We start from the raw sequence: 24,966 nt of genomic DNA on the forward strand, positions 1-24,966 counted from the left end.
CCAGAACTTACTCCACTCTAGGCCTAGCCATTACCGAATTCCATGGAACTAAGGACCGGATCAGCCGGTTAAATGGTGTTCTACAACTAATAAAACCAAAGTTACACGACAAAAAAGGCATATTGGTGCAAAACCATCATTATTGTACTAGCCATGCTAAATACTTGTGTTACAAATAAATGAACCTTTCCACCCAAAAAAGAGCCCAATGCATCATAAAATGCGTCTCTACCATTGTCAACCTATTCTCGAGTTGTCTCTTCCAAATACCAAAGTCATCACCTAGTTCACTACAACGTAGAACTTGTTCCTCCAATTGACTACCCTTGTGAGATAAGCTGAATGCCAAACCAGCCAGCTCACGAATCCTGCGTGCGATATCCCCTTCGCGTCCTGCATAAAAGAATGTTTGCATAAGTGACATCAATTGATTCCATGAATCGGAGAGTACTAGGTATTGGGAAAGAAAGCCATAAGTTTCGCACGGTAGCACGTTATGCACCTTCGACTGGCGTAAATCGATGAGCGCCTTGTAACGCCCAACATAAGCCATGCTTCCCAAATGCTTGTACACAAATGGGTCTCCTAGAGGTATGTCTTTTAAGCAAAATGCCTTCCCTCCATTTTGCTTCCCTATCCTATGAAACAGCTCCTCCAAGAATTTCCCTTCCCTTTCCGCGAACTGTTTCAGAAATCAGAATTCATATTATTTCCGAGGAAATAAACCCTTTATGCAATAAGAAAGAGATAGCGAATGACCAATTCCAGTTTCAAAGGGAAGGATTCATGCCACATCTTGTGCAAAGTAGAGCAAGGAGATGAAGATTGTCGATCAAACGAGTGGAGATCAAACCAAAAACAACAGCGAAAAATCTTCAAAGGAGTCAGATTGGTTGACTGGATCTGAGCTAAAGCACCAGCCTCGTCTCTTCAAGAAAACTCGATCACATATTATTTCACTATGAGATTTATTTGCTCTTTATATATATATATGGCATCTCTCAATCTTTGACTTTAAGGTTTTGGGTTGGATTAGCCAACGCACTCTGATATGAAATAGTTGAGAGGACATATCGTCCACTTAGAAGATGGTCAAATGCTAAAATGAGATTATCACGAAGTTGTTGATTTAAGCGACAAAGGAGAGAAAAGAGATCTTTTCTCCTGCGTTTCACCAGCGGAATTAGGGAAGTTCAAGTGACTTGACAAAATCTGAGGGTCCAATGCCGGCGGACCAGACTAGGAGAGCATATGGAACATCTGTCCCATCATTCAGCACGATTTTCTTCGCATGAACCTCTTTCACCGGGCCTCTTTTAAGATGAACTCCTGACTAGCATTGCGAGCATTAGATCAGCAACACAATGAACTGCTAGAAAAGATGACGGTAGCTTGAGAAAGAAAATCAACTTACCCTTGTTAAGATCTTTAGTCATTGAGAAACTGTAAGTGAAAACAATGAGCATCTTCTTCTATTCCTGAAACTTTGAAGGTTGCTCTGTAAGCGCAATTCATATAGTTGTAGAATTAAAATACCTGGATTTTCGGAGAGCATGAGGTTCAACAAAAGCCTCTTCCTGATTTCTTGGACATGATTCACCTCACGTAGCAAGTAGGCATGTTCCTTGATCGATAAGGGATGGGATTTAGCAAAAGAGAAAACCCTAAGGGAAAAACATAGTGGATTTGGAACAACTAGTGTTATTTGATATTTCTTATAGGTGCGACTTCTGTTCCATCATGCTGAAGAAATGAAATTCTACCTTATCTCACTGTATAGTATGTACCTAAAACACTTCTCAACATGTCTAACACTGGGGACAATGCATGTTGATATTTGTTAGAATAATTGATTTGCCAGGTAACCGCACATGGGACTTTTATAGCCGGGGGCCTTCACGGAAATGCAAATGCTTGGACAATGCACGTCGACAATTGTTTACGCAGTATATCATAAATTTCTGATTTTTTTTTTTTTTTTTTGGTAAAAATAAATTTCTGATGTTTGTCAATTGCTAATTGAAGAACATGGAGGAAAATTCCAGCTGCACACCGCGAATAGCCAGATGTTCAACTTACTTCGTGCTCGTCAGCGTCAAATTCCAGTGCAGGAAGCCAAATAGAAGTACGAATTGGGGGTTTGCCACAAGAGCAGGCTGCATCCGGCTAACGGGCTCAGCCACTGAACGGAACTCCAAAGTTCGACGGAAGAAGGCGAGTGAAAACCATGTGATTTCAGGGTGAAATGCACACGACATCATGCACATTCATATTAAGCCGCTTCATAAACCAGCAAGCCGCCCAACAGGTACCAAGAACGACCACCCTCGGCTTTTCTCCGGGCTTAGTCGGTTCAAGACCTGGATATCTGATGCTCTCATATAATGAGAAAATTTCTTCTGATTTTCCATAAACAAATAAAAGACGAAAAAAGCTCATATTTCTTGGAGGAAAGGGGTCGATTTTAACAGTCTCATTTAATCAAAGGCTCATTCTTTTGTGCAACAACCAAATTGATGATTTCATCAATCTCATTTGACTGCCCTCCTAACATCCACCAAATGCAAATCTCACTAGTGTGAGCATAAGCATGGAGTTTTTCTTGGTATGCCATGACCAAGAACAATGAAAAAAGAATGTCAACCGAGACAAATGGTTTCCTTTAAACAATTAAAGCTGTAAATGTACATGGCGAAATTCCTCTTTTCACGAGTCAATTGTAGAAATGAAGTTCATTTCACGTTCTCTGTCATTGAATGAACCCCCAGACAAAAGCAGAACAAAAGGCAAGAACAGAGATTTTTTCACTTGAAAATTTTATTAATCCCTCAAGATGGATCACATCATGTTGGACGCAAATTGCGCAACCCCAAGATCTCCATAACCAGAACAAGAACGTAATTGAGTAGAAAGATTAACGCACCTGTTTTGGGATCCATCGAACATAAAGCGGAAGCAGGAAAAAGGATTACCCACATATATCAAGGGGATCCACGCATCAAATCCTTCTCCTCTATTGCCCTCCGTATCACCGGCTCAATGAGGCGGCCCCCTCACGTGCAGCGTTAGGTAAACGCCCTTAGGTGAGGATACATGTGAGAATTAGAGTTAGAGGAGAGACTTGAGCACTATTTATAGAGTTTCCAGCCAGTCTCTCTCATTACGGGTCAGGCTCAACTCAGCCCACACTAGCCAACCCATATTAGACTAATTAAGAAACCTTCTATCTCACCTTAGACCAACCCTGTTTTATGGTAGCCGTAAAAACAGTAAATTACAATATCAATTAATTTAGTCCACATTAGGAAAAACTCTTACATTCTCCCACTTGGACTATATTAATTGAAATCGTACTGTATGTGCGCTCATTTGGTTCAGAGATAATTCTTAATAGTCAATCCTATCCCATAAAGTCTTAAACACCGAATCATGGCAGTAACTGCATGTATACACACAGAGCCTTCCATGGTCACGAATGTTCTCAACTTTATTGATATGGATTCAATATGGTAGTGTGGCAAATGGATAACATCTCTCATAGAGAGATCCCATTTGTCAGTCATCATTCTCTTAACTTTAGGCGTCACAAAAACGTGTGCCACTAGAGAATGCTTTATGGTTCCAATGAACCCACATATGTCTTGTCCTTATGGTTAACCTTTATTTATGTATCACAAGACATATGCACAAGGCTAATAACCGGATGCTCAGATGCCCCTAGCCTTCACTCAAGGTTTATACAATCCCTTGAGACTTTATCAATATGTATTCAACATAATAATAATACATTCAAAAATATTTTATTGAATGCAAAAGTTGATACATATCAAACCGTTACAAAATGTAACGAATACAGATGAAACCCTTATCAGAGTAAAGCCAAAATAGCTTCCACTAAATAACAGCATCTCATGATGCTCCTAGGCCCATGCTAACAATATGTCATTCAAATACACACGAGCGTAGGCCTTCAGTTAGTGGATCTGCAATCACATCATCTGTGAAATATATACTATATTAAAACCTCACATTTCTGTACTGTTTGCTTTTGGTAAAAAATTTTGACCACCATATATTTAGATCCCTTGAGACCTCTGTAGTAAATAAATAATACTACAAATTTGTTATCTCAATACAACCGTATGGATCTATACATAAAGTTAAAACGATCAACTCCTTTAATGAGGTTTTGGAGCTTAAAAGCCCAAGTAACAGCCTAAAAGAATGTTACTAACACTGCTTACATAGTAGAAGATGACATATAATTTTATTTATTGCACTTACTGCTAACATAAATATGTATTATGTTATTGATTGCATGTCATCAGAATAGCCAGCAAAGTTTACATTTAAATACCCTACTAACTGCAAGAATTGAACATGTCTATAAATTAGCATATAATCTCTTGTTTTCTTTAAGTACCTTTAAAATCTTCTTGGCAACAACCTAGTGATCACGTCATGGATTTGACTGATATCTTCCTAGAAGTCCCGTCACAAAGACGATATTTAGTCTAGTGCAAATTTGAGTATACATTATACTTTTAAGTGCACTGACACAAGGTACACCATTTAATTAGATTTTCTCAATATCTAAATAAGGACAATGTGATAGATTTAGTCCATCACCCTTAACAACAGGAGTAATTCCTGGCTTGCAATGATGTATATTGAATATTTCCAATATACAATCAGCAAATGTCCTCAGAGAAAATCTAATATAATATGGCAAAAACAATCCTTACAGACCTCAGTACAAAGGATATAAGATGTCTCAAGGTCACAACTTGTAAGCAAAACACCATGTACATAAAGTATGAGAAAAAATAAATTTCCTCCCACTGACCTTGCAGTATATTGAATTACTTTGTTCCCAATTGAACAAAATAACAACACTATGAAACTTTAAGAATATTGTCTGGAAACTTGCTTAAGACCATGAATTAGAACTTTTCAGTCTACATACAAGTTTACTTGAATCTGCTGCAAAATCATCTAGTTGCACTATATAGATTTTGAATCTGTTTAATGTAACTCCAAATAAAAAAGAGTTATTAATGGCACGTTCACTCTGAAAGAATATTTAAAGAAATAATTATTTCTTCACTATAAACTATCCACCCCTCTTTTAGAGTGAAAACTTTAGTTATCAATTTGGCTTTAAATTCCACAATCTTTCTTTGAAATTCTTGTAATTTTGAATGCCAATTTGCAACTAATGAACTTGTAATCTTTAGACAAGTCAAGAAGTTTCCAAACATGTTTCATATATTGTATATCGCATTTTATGGCATCTAATCACATACTTAATTGAGAATAAGAAACGACATTTATAAATATGTCATTACATCAACCATATAGTGGATATTGTAATCATGCTCTCACAAATAGACTATATAGTCTGATGGTATAACTGATCATATTTCCTTAACAAATCTCCTTAATAAAGTTGCAACCACTTCATTCTGCACTTGAGAGGTTTAAGAAATTTCATTATAAACTATATCAAGAATAGTACCTTAAACCTCAACAAGTTTAGTCTATGGTTACAGGAGATTCCATAATTATCTGTATAGGTAAAGACAAAAACATAGTAACCTCCATCATACTATTATCTTTAATAATCTGAGAGCAGTTATCCTCTATAATTACATCAATATTTAGAAACTTTAGAATATGTGATTCTATAATTCTTGTACCTTCTTTAGGGTCATAAAATCAATACCCTTGATTTCATAATATCAGCCCACAAAAAACCAGATAAATAGTCTTACTAATCATACTCATCACCATGTTCAATATGGTGCATTTATGCCTTTCGCCCAAATCTTTTTGTCAGAATTTTCAGGTATAGTAATTAAATTACCACCCCAGAATCTATCAAGTATTTGACAAATGACCCTTTAAGCTATTACGCATTGTCATACTTGCCAAAATACTCATTGCCATTGTTAAACCTGACAACATTTTTAATCATATACGAGATGTATATGTCATTAGGATTTAAACACAATTTTTGCAGATGTGTCCTAATTTCAATATCAGACAAGACATAATTTCAAGCAACTAAGGCTTCCTTCATCTTATAGCAGTGCAGTCTGCAGGCAAACCTCTTTTCAAGTGTTCTAGAATGGAATGCTTCATGGACAATAAGCAAATTCAATTGCTCTTTTCTCAAGCAACAAATCATATGTCCACAACTTAAAATTTGAAGCAGTAAAAAAACCTCAATGATGACGGAATTACCATTTACAGAAAAGGTGACTGAAAAACAAGCAGTATATAATTAGCATCATGTGAGCATTGTATAACTTGACGTACAAGTACACATCTAGAGAGTTACATGCAAAATCACATAATCACATTTGGACAGAATACATGACATGCAATTGTACACTCCCCACATGATAAGGGTTATGAGAATATGTTCCAATTCTTTGTAAATTCATCACATTTGGGCATATGAATCACTAGAATCAGTCACTCCTCCACCACACTATCATGTATCCCTCCATGAACTAATACACAATCACCTCCTTTGGGAGTATGATTACGCATTAGACCAGGAGACATCCCAATTATCATACGAGACCGAAATTTCTCAAACTCAATCAAGCGTGCCACTTTGGCGGTCACTACTCAATTGAATCATTGAAATTCTCTCATACCAGGGATATAAACTTTAGTCCTCACATACACCATATACATGTGATTTTAACTTTAGTGATAGGGGCAGCATATCACCAAAATCACATATTATGCTAATTATATTGCTTTATTCATTAATAAAAATTAATCATACATATATATATATATATATATATATATATATATATATAGCGAACCTGTTTTGACAGATTCTAATGAGATCATTGATTACAAAAGAACACAAGAAACTTCTCATAACAGAGAATAAAACATCTCTTATGCACCCTGATTACATATTACCAGAACAACATAAAAAGAATGCTGATCTAAAATATCTTTCACAAATTAACATCAATAGTAATACAGGATACACCAAATCAACAAGCACTATTGTTCATGAGTTTCATACGACAAAACATGACTCCAAGGCCAACATATGATTTATTAGCCAATTTTAAGCAACAAATTATCATTGTAATCAACCAGTGACCTATTAATTGAGTCAAACCAGAGAACTAAATATCTAAAATTTAACAATAGATATTATTGCTCTGCATAAATGTTGTCATACTCCTTAACCATAAAAAATATTCAACTTGATAGACATTAACAAGTGACCAGATACTGACCAAAAAAAAAAAAAAAAACAAGTGACCAGATGAGTTCATGTACAATATGCAATAACTTAATTGACATGCATTACCCACATTCAGTAGATGTGTTAATCAGTACATCAGCTTGGTCACGAGTCCTTAAGTCTTCTATCATCCAAAGATTACTAGTGTGTAAAGGAGTATACTTGAGTAACAAAAGTTTCATAATCTTTATTGTTTCTCATTATCTTAAGATATATTCAATTACTATCTCATAATGATTGAATCTCATTAAGCCAGCTACAGTTCACAATAAAATTTGATTTTTATTGATGAATCACACCTTTATAATGATTATGTGATAATATACCTATAACCCAACACTTATATTTCCAAAATCACAGAAAATATAAGAAAAATACGCAAAAATACACGTATTTAGGGTTCCGTATATATTTTCACATCAATAAAATTATCAAACATATAAAATAAATATACCACGAGATAGGAAATCACCGTACGAGTCCAACGCCGCCAGACACGCGCCGAACGGAGCCTCCACGTGCCTGCACGCGCCGCCTGAGTGCGCGGCGTGTGGAGCACACGAGCGGCGCGTGTTCGACGCGCAGGAGGCGCGTGGGGGAGTGTGCGACCTTCTCTGGCGATGCGCCGCCCATGGTTTTCTTCGTCTCGTCGAGCCCAGTCCGAATATATAAATTAATTTAATTTTTATTGAACGAAAAGTCTCGAAAATCGCAAATTAGGGCAAGATTCGCACTAATTAGGGCTAATTCGTACAAATTAGGGCAAAATCAATTGCGTTCAAATTCTAAGGTTATGGAGGCTCTGATACCACATGTTGGACGCAAATTGCGCAATCCCAAGATCTCCATAACCAAAACAAGAACGTAATTGAGTAGAAAGATTAACGCACCTGTTTTGGGATCCATCGAACATAAAGCGGAAGCAGGAAAAAGGATTACCCACATATATCAAGGGGATCCACGCATCAAGTCCTTCTCCTCTATTGCCCTCCGTATCACTGGCTCAATGAGGCGGCCCCCCTCACGTGCAGCGTTAGGTAAACGCCCCTTAGGTGAGGATACATGTGAGAATTAGAGTTAGAGGAGAGACTTGAGCACTATTTATAGAGTTTCCAGCCAGTCCCTCTCATTACGGGTCAGGCTCAACTCGGCTTACACTAGCCAACCCATATTAGACTAATTAAGAAACCTTCTATCTCACCTTAGACCAACCCTGTCTTACGGTAGCCGTAAAAACAGTAAATTACAATATCAATTAATTTAGTCCACATTAGGAAAAACTCTTACACATCAATGGTCATTAGGTAACACTGTTCAAGAGCGCACTAATCGCGTGAGGAATATGTAATGGACAAACTACAAAGAGGTAAAATAAACCAACTGCAGATCTAACCAGTGAGCTCTGTTAAGAAAAACCAACAATCAATTAAAACCGGTGCCTAAACCATACGATAACGGCAACCAATCAAAGAATAAGAGCAAGAACATGTTTACATGGAGACCTACTAGAAAATGGAGCAAGAAGAAAGGACGTGAAAGCAAGCCTACAGGATGAAACGAAGCGTTTCAACGTTGAGAAACGTGTTGGTGTGTTTTTTGCTGCTGTTGGACTCCAATGCGTCTCCAAATGTCGTTGAAAGGAGGAGATGGTCTATCAACTCGATCAAATAAAGGGCATTTCCAACAAAAGATCGTTAATGACTTCTTTAAATTGGTAAAAAAAAAAACAGTTATTTATAAAAGAGAACAAAAGCTTGGGTGAAGATGTTAGAAGAAGCCATTGCAACTTGTTTGATAATAACTGAGAGAATGAAAGAGTTAAAAAATGCCAGCAGGTTGTGAGAAAATATCGAGGACTATACAGGTATTGAAGTCCGATATTTGACCTCTGGACACGTCAGTTTCATATATTTCACATTTGAGATGCGTAACTTTAGAACATGAAAAGTGGATAAAGTTATTCATGCATCTATGGGTATCTATATAACATATTAGAACCTTAAATCAACTTTTTATTTGTAACTTCTTCTGTTTTTAGTCGAAAGTCGAACTCCACCTTATTTTAAAAATATCTTTCTTGTACATGAAAAGTTACACATAGTAGAACTAGGGACAAGTTCAGTAAGAGTGCTATAACCCCTCTCTCTCTCTCTCTCTCTCTCTCTCTCTCTCTCTCTCTCTCTCTCTCTCTCTCTCTCTCTCTCTCTCTCCTGCTTACTTAAGTACCACATTAGAATAAAATCAACCATTTTTCCGCAAATCTTCCTACCTGGATTTTTTTATTAATTTCCCATTCCGATGTGGATTTATTTTTTATTTTTGAATTTTTTATTAATTATCCTCATCAACTCCAGAGATATCACGTAGGACAACTAATGTCCACATTAGATTTTCTAGCAAGACAAATCACTGATAACACTAAAATGATCGATTTTTCAAATTTAAGGCACTCAAATGAGCATTGTATAAAAGTTACGGTACTCCTAATGTACTTTTCCTAAAAATGCTTATACATGTGTCGTTGAATGAATGATTATTTAAATATTTAAGAAAATTATCAATTAGTCTTAAACAAATTTTACAAATATCAATTCAGTTTTAACTTTCTAATTATGTTATAGTCCTACACAATTGCGTGATATTTAAATATAGCATATCTTGCCATTTGCCATCGCAAATTATGACGTGGAAATTAATAAATTGTCCACATTAGCATGCCACTTAGGACGCCGGCAATGACTAGATGCCACATTAGCGATTTTCAATGGCAATTAGCAGGAAAGACTACATTCAAATATAACCCAAAAGTTTTGGACTACATTAACAAAATTAAAAAGTATGGCTGATCAAGTGGAATAATTAGTTGTTGACAAATAAATTATGAAAATTGTAATTGCATTATGAGACAATCCAATCAGAACATTGCCAAATGCATATTTTTGTCAATTCTAAATGCAGAATTTCCAAAGAAAGATAAAAAAAAAAGGTAAAAAAAAAATAATTCTAAATTTGGCACCTACAAGAGATAGTATGATCAATTTAAGATAATAGGGCATCAGAAGTGCAAAAATGAATGGAAAAAGCACGAGCCTTTATGAGTTTATTCTTTTCACATAATTGCTCATTTAAATGTTAAACCTAACCTTTGAGTTGATGCGAGTAAAATAAGGAGAGAATATGGTGGGTTTCTAGAGTCAAGGGCCAGATGATAGTTAAGAAAAGGGAGAGGGAAGGAGGTAATTTAAAAGAAGGAGAGAATATGGTGGGTTTCAGTTTTTTAAAATGTAATGTCTTTCCCAATTAGATTTTTATTTAGCAAAAAAAAAAAAAAAAAACTTTTCAAACTATACAAATAAAAACATGTAAAAGCTTGTATTTTTCGTAATTTTATAAAACCTAATCTTTTAAAAGTAACGAATTTTGCGTAGAATAATACAGTTTTAACTTTACAAGCTCTGTATGTACGTCAATTAGAATATCTTAAGAATTCAATTTCTTTCTCAGAACCCTATATGGCAGGTAAAAGATATTATTTTTCTCATGAAAACCGTAGTAAGGAGGCCAGTTTCCGGGGAGTAATGTGTATTCGGAAAGCACCACTACTGGGGAAAAAATTTAAGGGGTTGTCACCATCGCTTTGCTCTTTCGCTAACACGTAGTCATTTCTTTTACAAAAAAGACGGCCGTGAAAATTCATGGTCGATCTATCGCTTGATGATGATTGTCAATCAGCATCCGACAGCTCATGAGCACTCGATGACTTTACTACATGTAAGTCAAGCTTCTCCCCTGGCATTTGTCATAGGATACACTGCACTGCTCTTGACATCCTTTCGATTCTCCATCTTTCTCTCTTTTTCCTTTTTTTCGCTAGGAATTTCGATTCTCTATCTAGCTATCGAAATTCCAGCAAGAAATTCACGTAGATTCTACAATTTGAATCGGCATGGACAAAAACCGAGGAGGTCATCAAGCAACCACCCAAAAACATGACATCGAGCTCATGAAGCAGCAGCTATTGCCTTCCATGTCACAAGATATTGAGACAGTGCCGAAATTGTTGACTGAATCAGCAGGCAAAAGCAGATGTAGCGTCTTCAGAGTGCGCCGGGCACTTGCTGGAGGAAACACCGAGGCGTGCCGGCCTCGCATCGTCTCTATTGGCCCATACCACCATGGCGAAGCGCAGCTGGGAATGCTTCAGGAACACAAGTGGAGAAACCTCCAAAGCATGCTGGACCAAACTCAACCGCACGGTGTCGGACTTGAGGACCTCATCGATACATTGGCGCCGAAAGTGGAAATGATTCAGAAGTGCTACTCGGAAAGCACCGACCGTTTCAGTGGACCTGATCTTGTGAAAATGATGGTTCTTGACGGATGCTTCATCATTCAGTTCCTCCGTCAAATGGCAGGGGTCATACAGAGTGATCCCTCAATAAAAAATTCATACGTGTTAGCTTCCGTTATGCGGGACCTTCTTCGGCTTGGGAACCAGGTCCCGTACTTTGTTCTCGAGGATTTGTTTGAAACGGCGAATGTTCCAAAAGGAACCTTGTCCTTGGCTGATCTTGCCTTCCATTTCTTCAGCTGCTTTCCGGAAGTATTTGGCAATGTATGGGAAAGACGGAGCAATCTAAAAAAGGAGTGCATTTACTTGATTCATTTCGTCTGAGTTTAATACCATGGGATCAACGAGACATTTATCCAGTAAATAAGAGGTCGTCTCATCATCTGATCAAATCTGCTTTCGAGATCCGTCGTGTGGGAATTGGATTCAAGCAGAGGGAAGCCAGCACCTTTCTGGAGATCAAGTTTGACTGCGAGCGCAGAATCATTGGAATCCCAAAAGTAACAATAGATATTGATGTCAATTGGATCCTCCCCAACATGGTTGTTTTTGAACAGTGTCGTGGCCAAGGGGATGGGCACATAACTGCCTATGCCGCGTTCATGGGTACCGATACCTCATTCATACAGCTAATGATGTACAACTTTTACGTGATCGTAAAGTCATCTCGAATCACGGCATGAGCAACGAGGATGTTGCACATTTCTTCAGTGACGTGTGCAAGGATGCTACTTTCTATGTCAAGGGAAGCTATCTAGAGTCGCACTTCGCAATTTTAAACGAGTGTCTCAAGTATGAACGGACGTATCTTTGCTGCGCACAACTCCTAAATGCTTTTTATGACAACCCATGGTAAGTTCTTTCGGCCTAGCTATTGTAGCAACACTTGCAGGCATGATTCAAATAGTCTATGCTTTATTGCAATTATATCATCCCTCGTAAGAGAAAGCATGTAGAAGCTCTGTCTTCCATATCAATTTCATCACGCGTATTGACTCTGTTTTGAATGAATATTTCGAGTTATTGGTACTTTCTTTGTGGCCAAATCAATCTTGAATAAGTGACAGAACAGTTATCATCACTAAAGTGATGGTCACTAGGGGAGTGCATGAACCAGGCCCCCATATTGACCGCCTCCGGTCATCAACCACCACCGTCAGCCACCGCCTAACAGGACCGTCAACCATCAATCTCCACCTCAATCATCAACCGTTTATTATTCATAAATATACAGCATGATTAAAGCAAGCAGGGGCACAAGAAGCAAACTGGTGCAGATGTATGTAATGGTCAAGACTCAGGCCATGGATTCAGCATCATCACCTCGCCCACAACCACCATTGATAACCGTGGGAATATATAACACAAGACAGAGAACAGCGATTCAGCAGTATGTCCAGCAAATGTAAAATACGCATGTAATCATGTCAAATGGTTACCGACTCAGATTGCTCCAGGTGAACAATGCTAACAAGTTTCCAAGTCGAACGATTACAGGGAGTGTAATAAGCTCGAATTTGATGCTAAATTCATAGAAAAGTGATTCCCGCGTGTGCGCAATCAATGAAATCACCTCCTACAGAGCTGATTTGATCGTAACAGAAATCATGCCATTTCGGTTTCTTTCCTTCATCAGAACAAAGCAAGATCCAGTTGAAGTGTTACCACAGTAAGGAGAAATTCTTGATTGCGATAACTAATCAAGCTAGCACAAGGAAGATCTGGGAAGCGTTGACTGTGAAGATGAACAACGGCTATGAAGCTTCAAACACAAATAACCTGCTTCGAGTCCTCGCGGCCAAGAACAGGGCAAACAGAGCTTCCCGTGGCGGTCGAACCGACAGTGACGAGAAGCGATCCGACGATGGCAACGATTGGCAACGCAGAGGCAGGAGAGGATTCAGTGGAAATCACTGAGAGAATGACTCCTAGACGCTCAAAAGTTTCTCAAATCTATGCAACGAATGCTCTCTGCTCTAGCTATAGGTCTCTTTCGGTTCATCTGGGCTGAAATCCAAGCAAAGAAAGAAGGCATTTCGGACTCTCCAACTAAAACTCCTCTTTTTTCATCATTTTTTATTCATCTCATTTTTTTTCACTCATTTTTATTTAATCATTTAATTAATTCTCTCCTCCTCTTTTCTTTTTTTTTTTCCCTCTTTTCTCGCCTTTTATTGCCCGACAGAAGCCATGCTTCCCAAATGTTTGTCTATGAATAGGTCTCCAAGAGGCATTTATTTTGAGCGAAATGCTTTCCCTGCAATTTGCTTCCCTATCCTACGAAACAGCTCTGCTGAGAATTTCTCTTGCCTTTCCGCGATCTGTTTCCGAAATTCGCATTTAAATTATATCCTAGGAAAGAAGAAAACTGAGCCTTTATGCGATTAGAAAAAGAGACATTGAATGACAACTTCCAATTTTTTTTTTTTTTTTTTTTTATTTTTTTCGGTCAAAGGAAGTTTTATTGAGTCAAAAGGTTCTCAAACATGGAGGCTCACACCAGGAGTGTTAAAGACAAAGTCCCATAATGGCTGGGGGATGTGCTACCCAATTAGGAAGGAAGATGTTAAGTACAAAGTAGTACAAATTTACCCAAACTAGTATACTTGTGACAAACGGAACGTAAAATCCTACATTGGTATACTAGTCAACTGTCACGTGTTATTCAACTTAATAATTTAACAGTAAAATTTAATGAAAACTAACGGTAAATTTGCTACAAGTGTACCGATTTGAAATAAATTTGTCAAAAGTATATCAGTTTTGGGTTTTAATAGTCAAAAAAATAGTTTTGGGTAAATTTGTTACAGGTGTACAAGTTTGGAGTTTTTCAGGGTATTAACCCATTTTCAATTAAGAATCTCAGAAATAAATTATACTTTCACGTCACATGTGACATGTGACATGTGACAGTTTTTCGATAAGTGATTTCAAATTTCAAAGTCAATTTAGATTTTTTGCTAAAATTTAAAACTTATCTATCAAAATCTTTGTACTGTGATGTAAAAAGAAAAGATGACCTGTAGATAAAGGATTTGTAAAAGTCTTATTATAATATTAATTAGTGTATTCTATGTGATGTATGTCCAGTCTTCCAGCTGCTATTTGTCCCGGGAGTTGTTCATTCACATTTTCGCATGTGCATGATAACAAGATAAAAAGAATCGAGACGGTGACGGTGACGAGCCTGGGACATCGCGAAAATAACTCTTATCGCTCGCGACCCTAGAGATGGAGTCAGGGTTGTGACAAGATAGTAATAGTATTTTCTCTTCATCATTATCTCTTGTTGAATTCTAACATATGAAATTATTTGCAGATGAGATGTCTACATGCATAGAGTTTGTTCGACCGGAAGAAATGTTACATTTAGGCACTTAGGTGAGAAGAAAAATGTCTAGATTCAGTCGACTAGAATTACCAGTAAACATTTGTTTCCAAGATCAAGCAAGTCTAAGTCGATAGTACATAATACATCATAATGGCGCTCATTTTCATGACTTTTGCAAAAGGAGAAATGGAGGATTGGACTGCTTAAAACGGCAGAAAAATGGGGTTAAAAAAGAAAAGAAAAAAGAAATGGAGTGCTCAAAACAGCACGACTTGCTAGATATGAATCCCACTGAAGATATCACGGAGGAGATTATGGGGGGAGAATGACATGGTGTGAGTTGATTGAGGCAATCTGATAAATTCTAGTACAGCACCGGTTATCCAATGTGGTGGTGGTGGATGATGTACAGGAAGCACTCGTGCTCTCCACGGCTGTCCCTAAAGTTTCGCATGTTCGGACAAGAACGGTTTTTTAGTTGTATATCCGCAGAGTATGGAACCAAAATTTCCACCTTACAATTAACGTAGACTTTTTGCATGCCTTATGCAGTACGGCTATCACAAGCAAGACTCTATAAATATTCATGTCCAGCGCAGGTATCTTATCATCCACTTCTTAGTATTACACTGAGAAACACACCTCAAAGGATGGGGCCCACGAGAAGAAAAAGAAAAAGAAAAAGAAGGTCATCGTGAGATAAAGGCCAGAAAGGGAGAAAGAGCACTTCGCCCAATGAATAGAGAGGAGGAGGAGCAGAAGAAGGGGCAAGAGGAGGAAGAGGAGCAGAAGAAGAAAGGAGGAGGAGCGACTCCAAATCCTCGCCTTAGACGCCTCGCCAAGCCAAATTTACTTTAATTCGCAATGTTTGGGTAAGTGCTTGCGCCCTTCATTCTCCCAATCAAAAAAGTTTTCGGAATTAAGAGTTAAATTCGGGATTAATCAAAACTTAAACTACAAAGTCTAATTTTGAAGTTGTTAAGCTAAGAAATTGTGGGTTTTGCTAGTTTAAAGTGTTATAGAGTTGTAGGACTTTACGGAACTCGATTTGAGCTTACAATTTTTCCAAAACAAATTTTTGAATTTGTACACGCGTGATGGCCAATAGCAACCAACAGTTTTTTGTTGGTTTTTGCTCGATTTTGGGTCAGTCAAGTTATGGGTTTTCTAGTATTTCGAAAGATATTTCTTTTAACTATAACTTCACGTGAAATAAAGTCTGGTGAAAAAAGTCATGGTGCGATCAAGTTCAACTCTCAAACTTTGCATTGCAAACGACTTTAAATAATGGCTTTGGAAGAGCGATTTACGAGTGCATTTGAGTAGTTTTGTTAACGTTTAAGCTTAGTTTGATTGAGTTATAGTTAAAGTAGTGTTTTACTTGATTTTAACATCATTTTTTGTTTATTTGATAAGATTGCGAGTTCAACGGTTTGAATAATCTTTTTTGTTTAATCATAGGCATTTCCAAGTGAGTGGTAACATCTCTTTTTTGAGTTTGTAAATTCATATTTTGAAAGTAATATAAATTATATATATATATATATACTATGAGTTAAGAAATCACACCATTGTTGCATAAAAACCAAGATCGAGCATCTACTCCTTGGTTATTTACGAATATTTTAGAAAACGTGTTATACTAAATATTGTGGAGACATGTATGTACGCATGTATGTATGTATGTATTGCTTTGCGAACTAGTTTATGAAAGGATTTCAGTGGATGAGATGAGTTTGCAAAAGTATTATTTATTTTAGGTTGTAAAATGTATTGTGGTTTATGAGATTGATTCTTGATTGAAATTTTGCTATTGGAAGATAATTGCTTGATGTTCAATATGACAGTGCATCCAGTTAGGGGTTTTTGGGTATGCATACCAGTTTATGATATCTTTTTGAACCAAGCCATTACCTTATAAAAAGTGGAGATCTTGCCAATGAGGAAATCTTGGTCACTTTATTACCATACGTTATGTCGTAACCACAGTAATATATTAAACAATAGATGGTTGATGGATAGACCATAGATATATGATTTGAGATTGATCAATGAAATGGATCATAGAAGTGATTTTTTTTTAATATAAAAATTGATTAATGTTCTGGACCATTGATGTTTGAATTTTGATTGTGATTAAATAAGTATTTTTGATTTGTTTAAAGCTTTGTTGTAATAAGACAACTCTTATTTGAATTGAAATATTATATATGAGATTGAAGTATGAGTTTCTAGTTTTGCTTTGTATAAATATATGTATATATTGTTCGATCTGCTTAGATTATATGCTACTCACTAGCTTTTAGTTGTCATCCCTCCCTTTCAAATCTTTTCAGGTTCCCAAGTTAGCAGCTATCGATAGTAAAATAGTGCTATTGATCAAGACTTTTGGGAGTTGGATTTTGGGTATGGTTTAAGGCTGTGTCCTTCAATAGGAAAGATGGCCATGACATTCTCCTATTCTTGTAGGATTTTGAGGTGTGACAGCATGTCCCTCACATTTTTCATGGATACACTACAATTCTGATATCCTCTCCATTCTCTATCTAGATATTGAAATTCCAGCAAGAATTCACGTTGATTTTACAATTTAACTTGCCCATGGCCAACGATGGAGGAGGTCATCAAGTAGCCACCCAACGTGAGATCGAGCTCATGAGGCAGCAGTTATTACCTTCCATGTCAAAAGATATTGAGGCAGTATTGAAATTGTTGAATGAATCAGCAGGTGAAAGTAGTTGTAGCATCTTCAGAGTCCCTCAGGCACTCGTCGGAGGAATTGCCGAGGCATGCCTGCCTCGCATCGTCTCTATTGGCCCGTACCACCATGGAGAATCGCTGCAAATGTTTCAGGTGCACAAGTGGAGATACCTCCACACTATGCTGGAAAGAACTCAACCGCACGGTATCCGCCTCGAAAACCTCATTGATGTCGTGGCACCGAAAGAGAAAATTATCCGCCAGTGCTACTCGGAGAGCATTGAGAATTTCAATGGACCTGATCTTGTGAAAATGATGGTTCTCGATGGATGCTTCATCATTGAATTCCTCCGTCAAATTGCAGGATATGTACCGCCCGACAGAATCCTATTAATCAATTCCAATTCATTCGTGTTACTTTCTCTTGGACGGGACCTTTTACGACTTGAGAACCAGATCCCGTACTTTGTTCTCGAGGATTTGTTTGAAATGACGAATGTTTCAGGAAGAACCTCGTCTTTGGACAATCTTGCCTTTCGTTTCTTTAGCTGCTTCCTAGAAGGACCTGCTATTGTCAGGGAAAGACCAAAAGGAGTGCATCTACTCGATTTATTTCGTCTGAGTTTAATACCCACAGATCAACAAGATAATGCAGTAGACGAGAGTTCATCTTATCAAATGATCAAATCTGCTTCCGAGTTCCGTCGATTGGGAATCGGATTCAAGCGAAGTGAAGCCAGCACCTTTCTGGAGATCATATTTGACAGTAGACACAGAACCATTGGAATTCCAAAAATAAAAATAGATCATGATCTCAATTGCATCCTCCCCAATATGGTTGCTTTTGAACAGTGTCGTGGCCAAGTGGACGGGCACATAACTGCCTATGCCATGTTCATGGGATGCCTCATTCACACGGCCAATGATGTACAACTTTTACGCAACCATAAAGTCATCTCGAATCACGGCATGAGCAATGAGGATGTTGCACGCTTCTTCGGTGACCTCTGCAAGGATGTTTATTTCGATGTTAAGGGGAGTTATCTAGCGTCGCATTTTGCAATTTTAAATGAGTATCTTAAGTATGAACGGGCTTATTTTTGCTGTGCACAGCTCCTAAATGCTTTTCATGACAACCCATGGTCAGCTCTTTCAGGTCTAGCTGTTGTAGTGACACTTGTAGGCCTGATTCAAACAGTGTACACTGTGCTGCAGTACTATCACCCAAATTAGCAGCAAGCATCTAGAAACTGCATCTCCATATTGATTTCATAACATGTATTGACTATGTTTTCAGTGAATATTTTGAGTTGAAGTGATGAATAGTTATCATCAATGAAGTGATGGTGACTATTGATGATAACTAGGGGAGAACACGAAGTGGTAATCCCCTTCCACCTGTGAATCCAAAACTTACTCCGCCCTAGGCCTAGCCACTTCCAAGTTCCATAGAACTGAGGGCTAGATTGGCCAGTTCAATGGCGTTCTACAACTGATAAAACTAAAGTTACATGACCAAAAAAAAAAAAAGAAAAAAGAAAAGAAGAAGAAGGTAAAGTAGTTCAAACCATCCTTATTTTGGTAGCCAAGCCTAACATCTCCCGCCTATGAATCTAGAACTTACTCCACCCTAGGCCTAGCCACTACCAAGTTCCATAGAATTGAGGATGGGTCGGCCAATCAAATGGCGTTCTACAACTGACAAAACCAAAGTTACACAACAACGTAAACTTGTGCAAAACCACCTTTATTTTGCTAGCCATGCTTAACACTTTCGTGAAAAATAAATGAACCTTTCCACCCAAAAGAGCACAGTGTATCCTAGAAGTGAGAAACTTTCAAGACAAGTGTGAAGCAGCTAAGATATGTATCTCTGCCATCTTCAACCTATTCTCGAGTTGTCTCTTCCAAATACCAGAGTTATTGTCCAGTTCACCGTGCCGTAGAACCTGTTCCTCCAACTGACTACCCTCATAGGATAAGCCGAATGCCAAACCAGCCAACTCACAAATATTGGGTGTGATATCCCCTTCATGTCCTACCTTAAAAAATGATGTTTGCATAAGGGACGACTATCAATTCTGTGAATCATGGAAGAACGGGCATCTCAAAATCTAGGTACTAGGAAAGAAAGCCGTTAGTATGTCATGGTAGCATATTATGTACCCTAGACCGGCGTAAATTGATGAGCGCCTTGTAACGCTCTACAGAAGCCATGCTTCCCAAATGTCTGTACGCAAATGGGTCTCCTAGAGGTATGTCTTTCGAGCAAAATGCTTTCCCTCCATTTTGCTTCCCTATCCTACGAAACAGCTCCTTTAAGAATTTCTTCCCTTTTGGTGGCCTGTTTTAGAAATCAGCATTCATATTATTTCCAAGGAAAGAAGAAAACTGATCCTTTTATGCAATGAGAAAGCGATAGTGAATGCCCACTTCCAAGTTCAAATGGAAGAATTCATGCCACATCTTGTACAAAGTAGAACAAGGAGATAAAATTAAAGACTATAGATCAAACGAAAAGCCATGATGAGACCTCTTCAAAGGAATTAGATAGCGTGAGTGAACCTAAGCTAAAGCAGGAAGCACTAGCCTCCTTGTCTGTTCAAGAAAACCCGTACAATCCCCTAGCACAAACACATCTTCCACTGAAGGTACCATCAACCATTCGTCAACCCCAATCCTGAAATGGTTGAGAGGACAAATCATTTGATTGGAAGGTGGTGGAATGCTAAAATAAGATTGTCACAGAGTTCTCATCATGAAATTGCTATTGCAGATTTAGATGACTAAGGAGAGAAGAAATCTTATTCCCTCACCTCATGCTGAGGGATTCGAGAAGATAAAGTGACTTGATAAATTCTGAGGGTCCAACACCGGTGGACTTGACTATGAGGCCGTATGGAACATCTGTACCATCATTTAGTACAATTTTCTTCGCATGCACCTCTTTCACCATGCCACTTTTAAGATGAATACCAGACTAGCAATTGAAAGCATTAAATCAGCACCAAAATGACCTGTTGGAAAAGATGACGTTAACTTGAGAAAGAAAATCAGCTTACCCTTGTTAGATGATTCATCACATACTATCGTAAGCCAACATTGAAAAACGACAGAATTTCGTTTGCCTATTAAAGGGTGTACTTGTCAAATAGTGTCGTTTACATTTTTCCAAATAGATGCGAGCATCTTTATGCAAGTGTATATGAGTACCTCAATAAGGGTGACTTGGATGTAATCCTTCACATGAGGAAAATGTTCATGGACGTCTTTCATGATAAAATCGCTTAATTCACCGCTGAACTCCACCCCAGTTGGTCCACCACCAATAACAACACAGTGTAAAAGGCCTTTCTTCTTTTGATATATGCCTATAAGATACAGAGAAGGAATCGCTCGCCCATTGTCCATGAAGCCATAAAATCTTGCTGATCAGTAATCATTGAGAAACAGTGAGCATCTTCTTCTATTCCCGAAACTTTGGAATGTTACTCTGTAAGTGCAAATCATAAGGTAGGAGAATTGAAGTACCTAGATTTAAGAGAGCATGAAGTTCAACAAAAGCTTCTTCATGATTTCTCGGGCAAGATTCACCTCACGAAGGAAGTAGGCGTGTTCCTTAACGCCCTTTATACCAAAAGTCAAGGGCTTGGCTTCGGCTATGATGACTAGCTTGTTGTATGCGACTTTAAACCGCTAAGGCTTTTCGGGCAGTCCATCGTCGCCAATCGTTTCACAGTACACGATAGGGAATGAGATTTGGCAAAAGAGAAAACTAGAGAGGAAAAACATAATGCACTAACAAGTTACTTGACATTTCTTACTAGATATCGTCGGTTCCATCATGCTGAAGAAATGAAATTTGCCTTATCTTACGACGTAGTGTGAGCATAAAATAATTGGGAAAAGTACCAATGCAATCCTAAACTTATTGCATTAGTACCAATTAAGTTCTAAATCTTTTAATTGGACTAATCTAGTCTTAACCTTTTCATATTAATACAAATTCAATCAATCCGGTCAATTTTAACTAAAAGTTGCTAATGTAGACACCGGTGGTCATGTCAATGCTAACGTAAACATTTTTAATAATTATTTTGAATTTTTTCTTTGGTATATTTCCCTTCTCCTTTTGTTGATGAGGGCCAGCCTTGTCCCTGACCATGGCTTGTGCTGGGAACCAAAAGAAAGAAGGGAAAGAAAAAGAAAGAAAAAATATTAAAAAATTAAAATGTCAACATTAGCGCCGACCATGCCATAAGGATCACCAACGTCTACATCAAGAAGTTTTGATCAAAATTGGCCAGATTGACTGAATTTGTATCAATTTGAAAATGTTAAAGATTAAATTGGTCTAATTGCAAGGTTTATGACTACATTAACAAATCATTAAAATGTTTAGGATTAAATTGGCATAATTGAAATGCTTATGGCTAAATTGGCAAGTTGTAAAAATGTTTAAGACTAAATCAATACAATTAAAATATTTAGAATTGAATTAACAATCATACCGTATTTTTAGGTCTTTTTGGATAATTCTCCCCCAATTTGGTAGCATGAACTCATCAAACATATTGCTTAACAACTTGTTAACATTTGATAAAAAAAAAACGAGATTTTTTTTCTTTTACATGTGAAAAGATGGCTTTTAGAAAAGATCAGGCAAAAACCGACCTATATATAGGGCAATAATTGCTCAAATCCCCATTAATTGGCGCTTCAGGTAATAACTCTCAAACTCTGAAAAGTTCTAGATCTCGTCCCTGAATTTCAACAACGATGCTCAATCGCCTCTAAAACTTGAAATGTTATAGATTAACAATTGAACTTCTTACTCTTGGTGCAGCCGCTTGTTTATCCATTTACGTAGTCGTTAGGTGTTACTAAAATATGGACTAATTATTCTTCTTGACGAAAATAGCCTATGCTAAATGGTTAATGAAGTTTTTTTTTGGTCGAAAATAGTAATTTCATTACTAACCTGCTAAAGGGGCATCATTAGTTGGCAAGTCTAAACATAAAATTAAACATAGAGAACGAGGAGGATTTGCAATCCAATTACTAGGAAGTGAGTTGGTCCGATGGGCTTTGGCAACCCAATCCGCAGCCTTGTTAGTATCTCGTGGTTCATAGATGATTGACACTCCACTAACTTGAGCCAAAATTTCTCTGCAATCTGCGACTATGGGCTGGGTCGGCCAAGGTGGATCCTCTAGGCCTGATAGGCTATTTATGAGTGATAGGTTATTAGATGAAATGAGCACTTGCAGATCAGTTTCTTTTAGCTTGAAGTCTTCTCCTGTTCGTGCAAGTTTTCTGTTATGTACCTAGAATGCGGCTTCTCTCAAAGCTAGGGCTTCGGCGACCCACACGGACAGAGCAAAAATGGACCTCACGAAGCCATGAAAGAGGATGTCGGCTTCGTTTCTGCATACGCCAGCAACCAATCTAGCCTTAGACGATTCGCACCAGGAGCAATCGACATTTATTTTCATCTCATTTGCTGCAAGTGGGTTCCATTTCAGCGCTGATCGTGGAGCTTCTGGTGATTTTCTTCAGCCTTTCTTCCTTCGCAAGTTCCATTTCTTGAAGAGTGCAGTTGTGATGCTCGTTTCTTCTTGAGCTACGATTGGATCGGGCCTTCGCCCTTCAATTTTGGATCCGCTCGTGAGGTGAGATTTTCAAAGACCCACTTATCTATGCGGGTAATTCTTTATGGAGATGTATCGGCACGAAGATTAAGGCCTGACCATATATTTTTTGTCCAATCACAGAGAATGAAGAGGTGCTCTACTGATTCCGGGGCTTGTCCACATATTTGACAGGTGGGATTGGGTAGCATTTTCTTTTTATACAAGTTTTCCTTCATGGGGAGTGTATTGCTGCAAATATTGCATAGTAAGAAGTGAATTTTGGGAAATGTCTTAATCTTCCAGATTTCATTCCATAGCGACTTAGGAGTTTAGTAAGATGGATACGGGATATTTGTAGAGGGGATTTCAGCCTTGTTATGTAGTCTGTTGTAGCCGCTTTTCACAGTATAGGAGCCCGATCTGTTTGTTGTCCACACTAGCTTATTTGGATGTGACTTTAAGCCGATGGGAATGGCTAAAATCTCTTTAGCTACATCTTCCTTGAACAAGTTGTTCACTCGTTGAGTATTCCATTCATGTAACTCATGATCAATTAAATCAACCACCATCCTTAGTTCATCCCGATTTGCAGGGCCGAAAAGCTTTCCTGGCGGTAGCCAAGTGTCTTGTCGAATTCTTATTTTCTATCCATCCCTCGCTACCCACCTAGAATCATGTTCAATCATTTCTCTCCCCATCATTAGGCTTTGCCACCCCCCACAAAAGGCCGAAAGCCTTTGTTTGCTGACCAGAAATCGCCTCTAGGAAAATAAATGCTTTTCAAAACTTTACACCATAGTGCATCCGGTGTTTAGATAAATCTCCAAGCTTGCTTCCCCAGCATTGCTTTATTAAAATCCAGTAAATTTTTAAAATTGAGGCCACCACAATCTTTCCTATTTTTCAGATCTTCCCACTTTTTCCGGTGTATACCTCTTCTAGCTACATTATGTTTCCACCAAAAGGAGGCTACTCACTGCTCAATGGTACGGCAAATGGATATTGGGATTTTGAAAATAGACATAGCATATTGAGGTAAGGCTTGAATAACTATCTTGATGAGAACTTCCTTTCCCGCCTTTAAAATCAACCTCTCTTTCCATCCTTCAAGTTTCCGTTCAACTTTAGCAAGGATCCACGCAAACATTTCCTTTTTGGTTTGACCCCAGTCGGATAGAATTCCTAGGTATTTACTTGTTTTATCTATGACTGGAACTCTCAATTCAGCAGCAAGATTCTGTTTTAGGCTCTGTGGGCAATCTCTCCCAGTGAAAAGCCCTAACTTATTGAGATTTATAGCTTGTCCCGACACATAGTAGTACTGGTTCAGCACATTAGCCACATTTTAAGCTTCTCTTATTGTTCCATTTAAAAAAAAAATTGGCATCATCAGCAAAGAGAAGGTATGAGAGAGTTGGGCAAGTGGAATTTAGGCAGATGCCCTTAATACTTCCATCTGTTACTGCTTTTCCCATAAGGGTAGATAGGATGTTAGCCATGATAATGAATAGATAATGGGAGAGAGGATCACCTTGTCAGATTCCTCGGGTTAGCTTAAAGACAGCTGAGGGTTCTCCATTAACTAGGATGCTAAAAGACACTGATGAAATGCAATGCTTAATCCACATAACCCATTTCTCATTAAACCCTTATCTCAGTATATAAT

At 37.9% G+C, this 24,966-nt stretch overlaps 1 protein-coding gene and 1 pseudogene across 1 annotated transcript; one reads left to right on the plus strand and one right to left on the minus strand.

Annotated features, from left to right (window-relative positions):
* Nucleotides 1-145: 145 nt before the first annotated feature.
* Nucleotides 146-23,869, minus strand: LOC104447275 (annotated as a pseudogene).
* Nucleotides 15,598-18,940, plus strand: LOC104447274 (UPF0481 protein At3g47200). Its single transcript, XM_018875137.2, has 2 exons — nucleotides 15,598-15,839; nucleotides 17,304-18,940. Exon 2 carries the CDS (start codon nucleotides 17,569-17,571, stop codon nucleotides 18,898-18,900), a length of 1,332 nt encoding a protein of 443 aa, XP_018730682.1. The 5' UTR covers nucleotides 15,598-15,839; nucleotides 17,304-17,568; the 3' UTR covers nucleotides 18,901-18,940.
* Nucleotides 23,870-24,966: the final 1,097 nt, after the last annotated feature.

The sequence above is a fragment of the Eucalyptus grandis genome, chromosome 5, assembly GCF_016545825.1.
Source record: "Eucalyptus grandis isolate ANBG69807.140 chromosome 5, ASM1654582v1, whole genome shotgun sequence".
Lineage (NCBI taxonomy): Eukaryota > Viridiplantae > Streptophyta > Magnoliopsida > Myrtales > Myrtaceae > Eucalyptus > Eucalyptus grandis.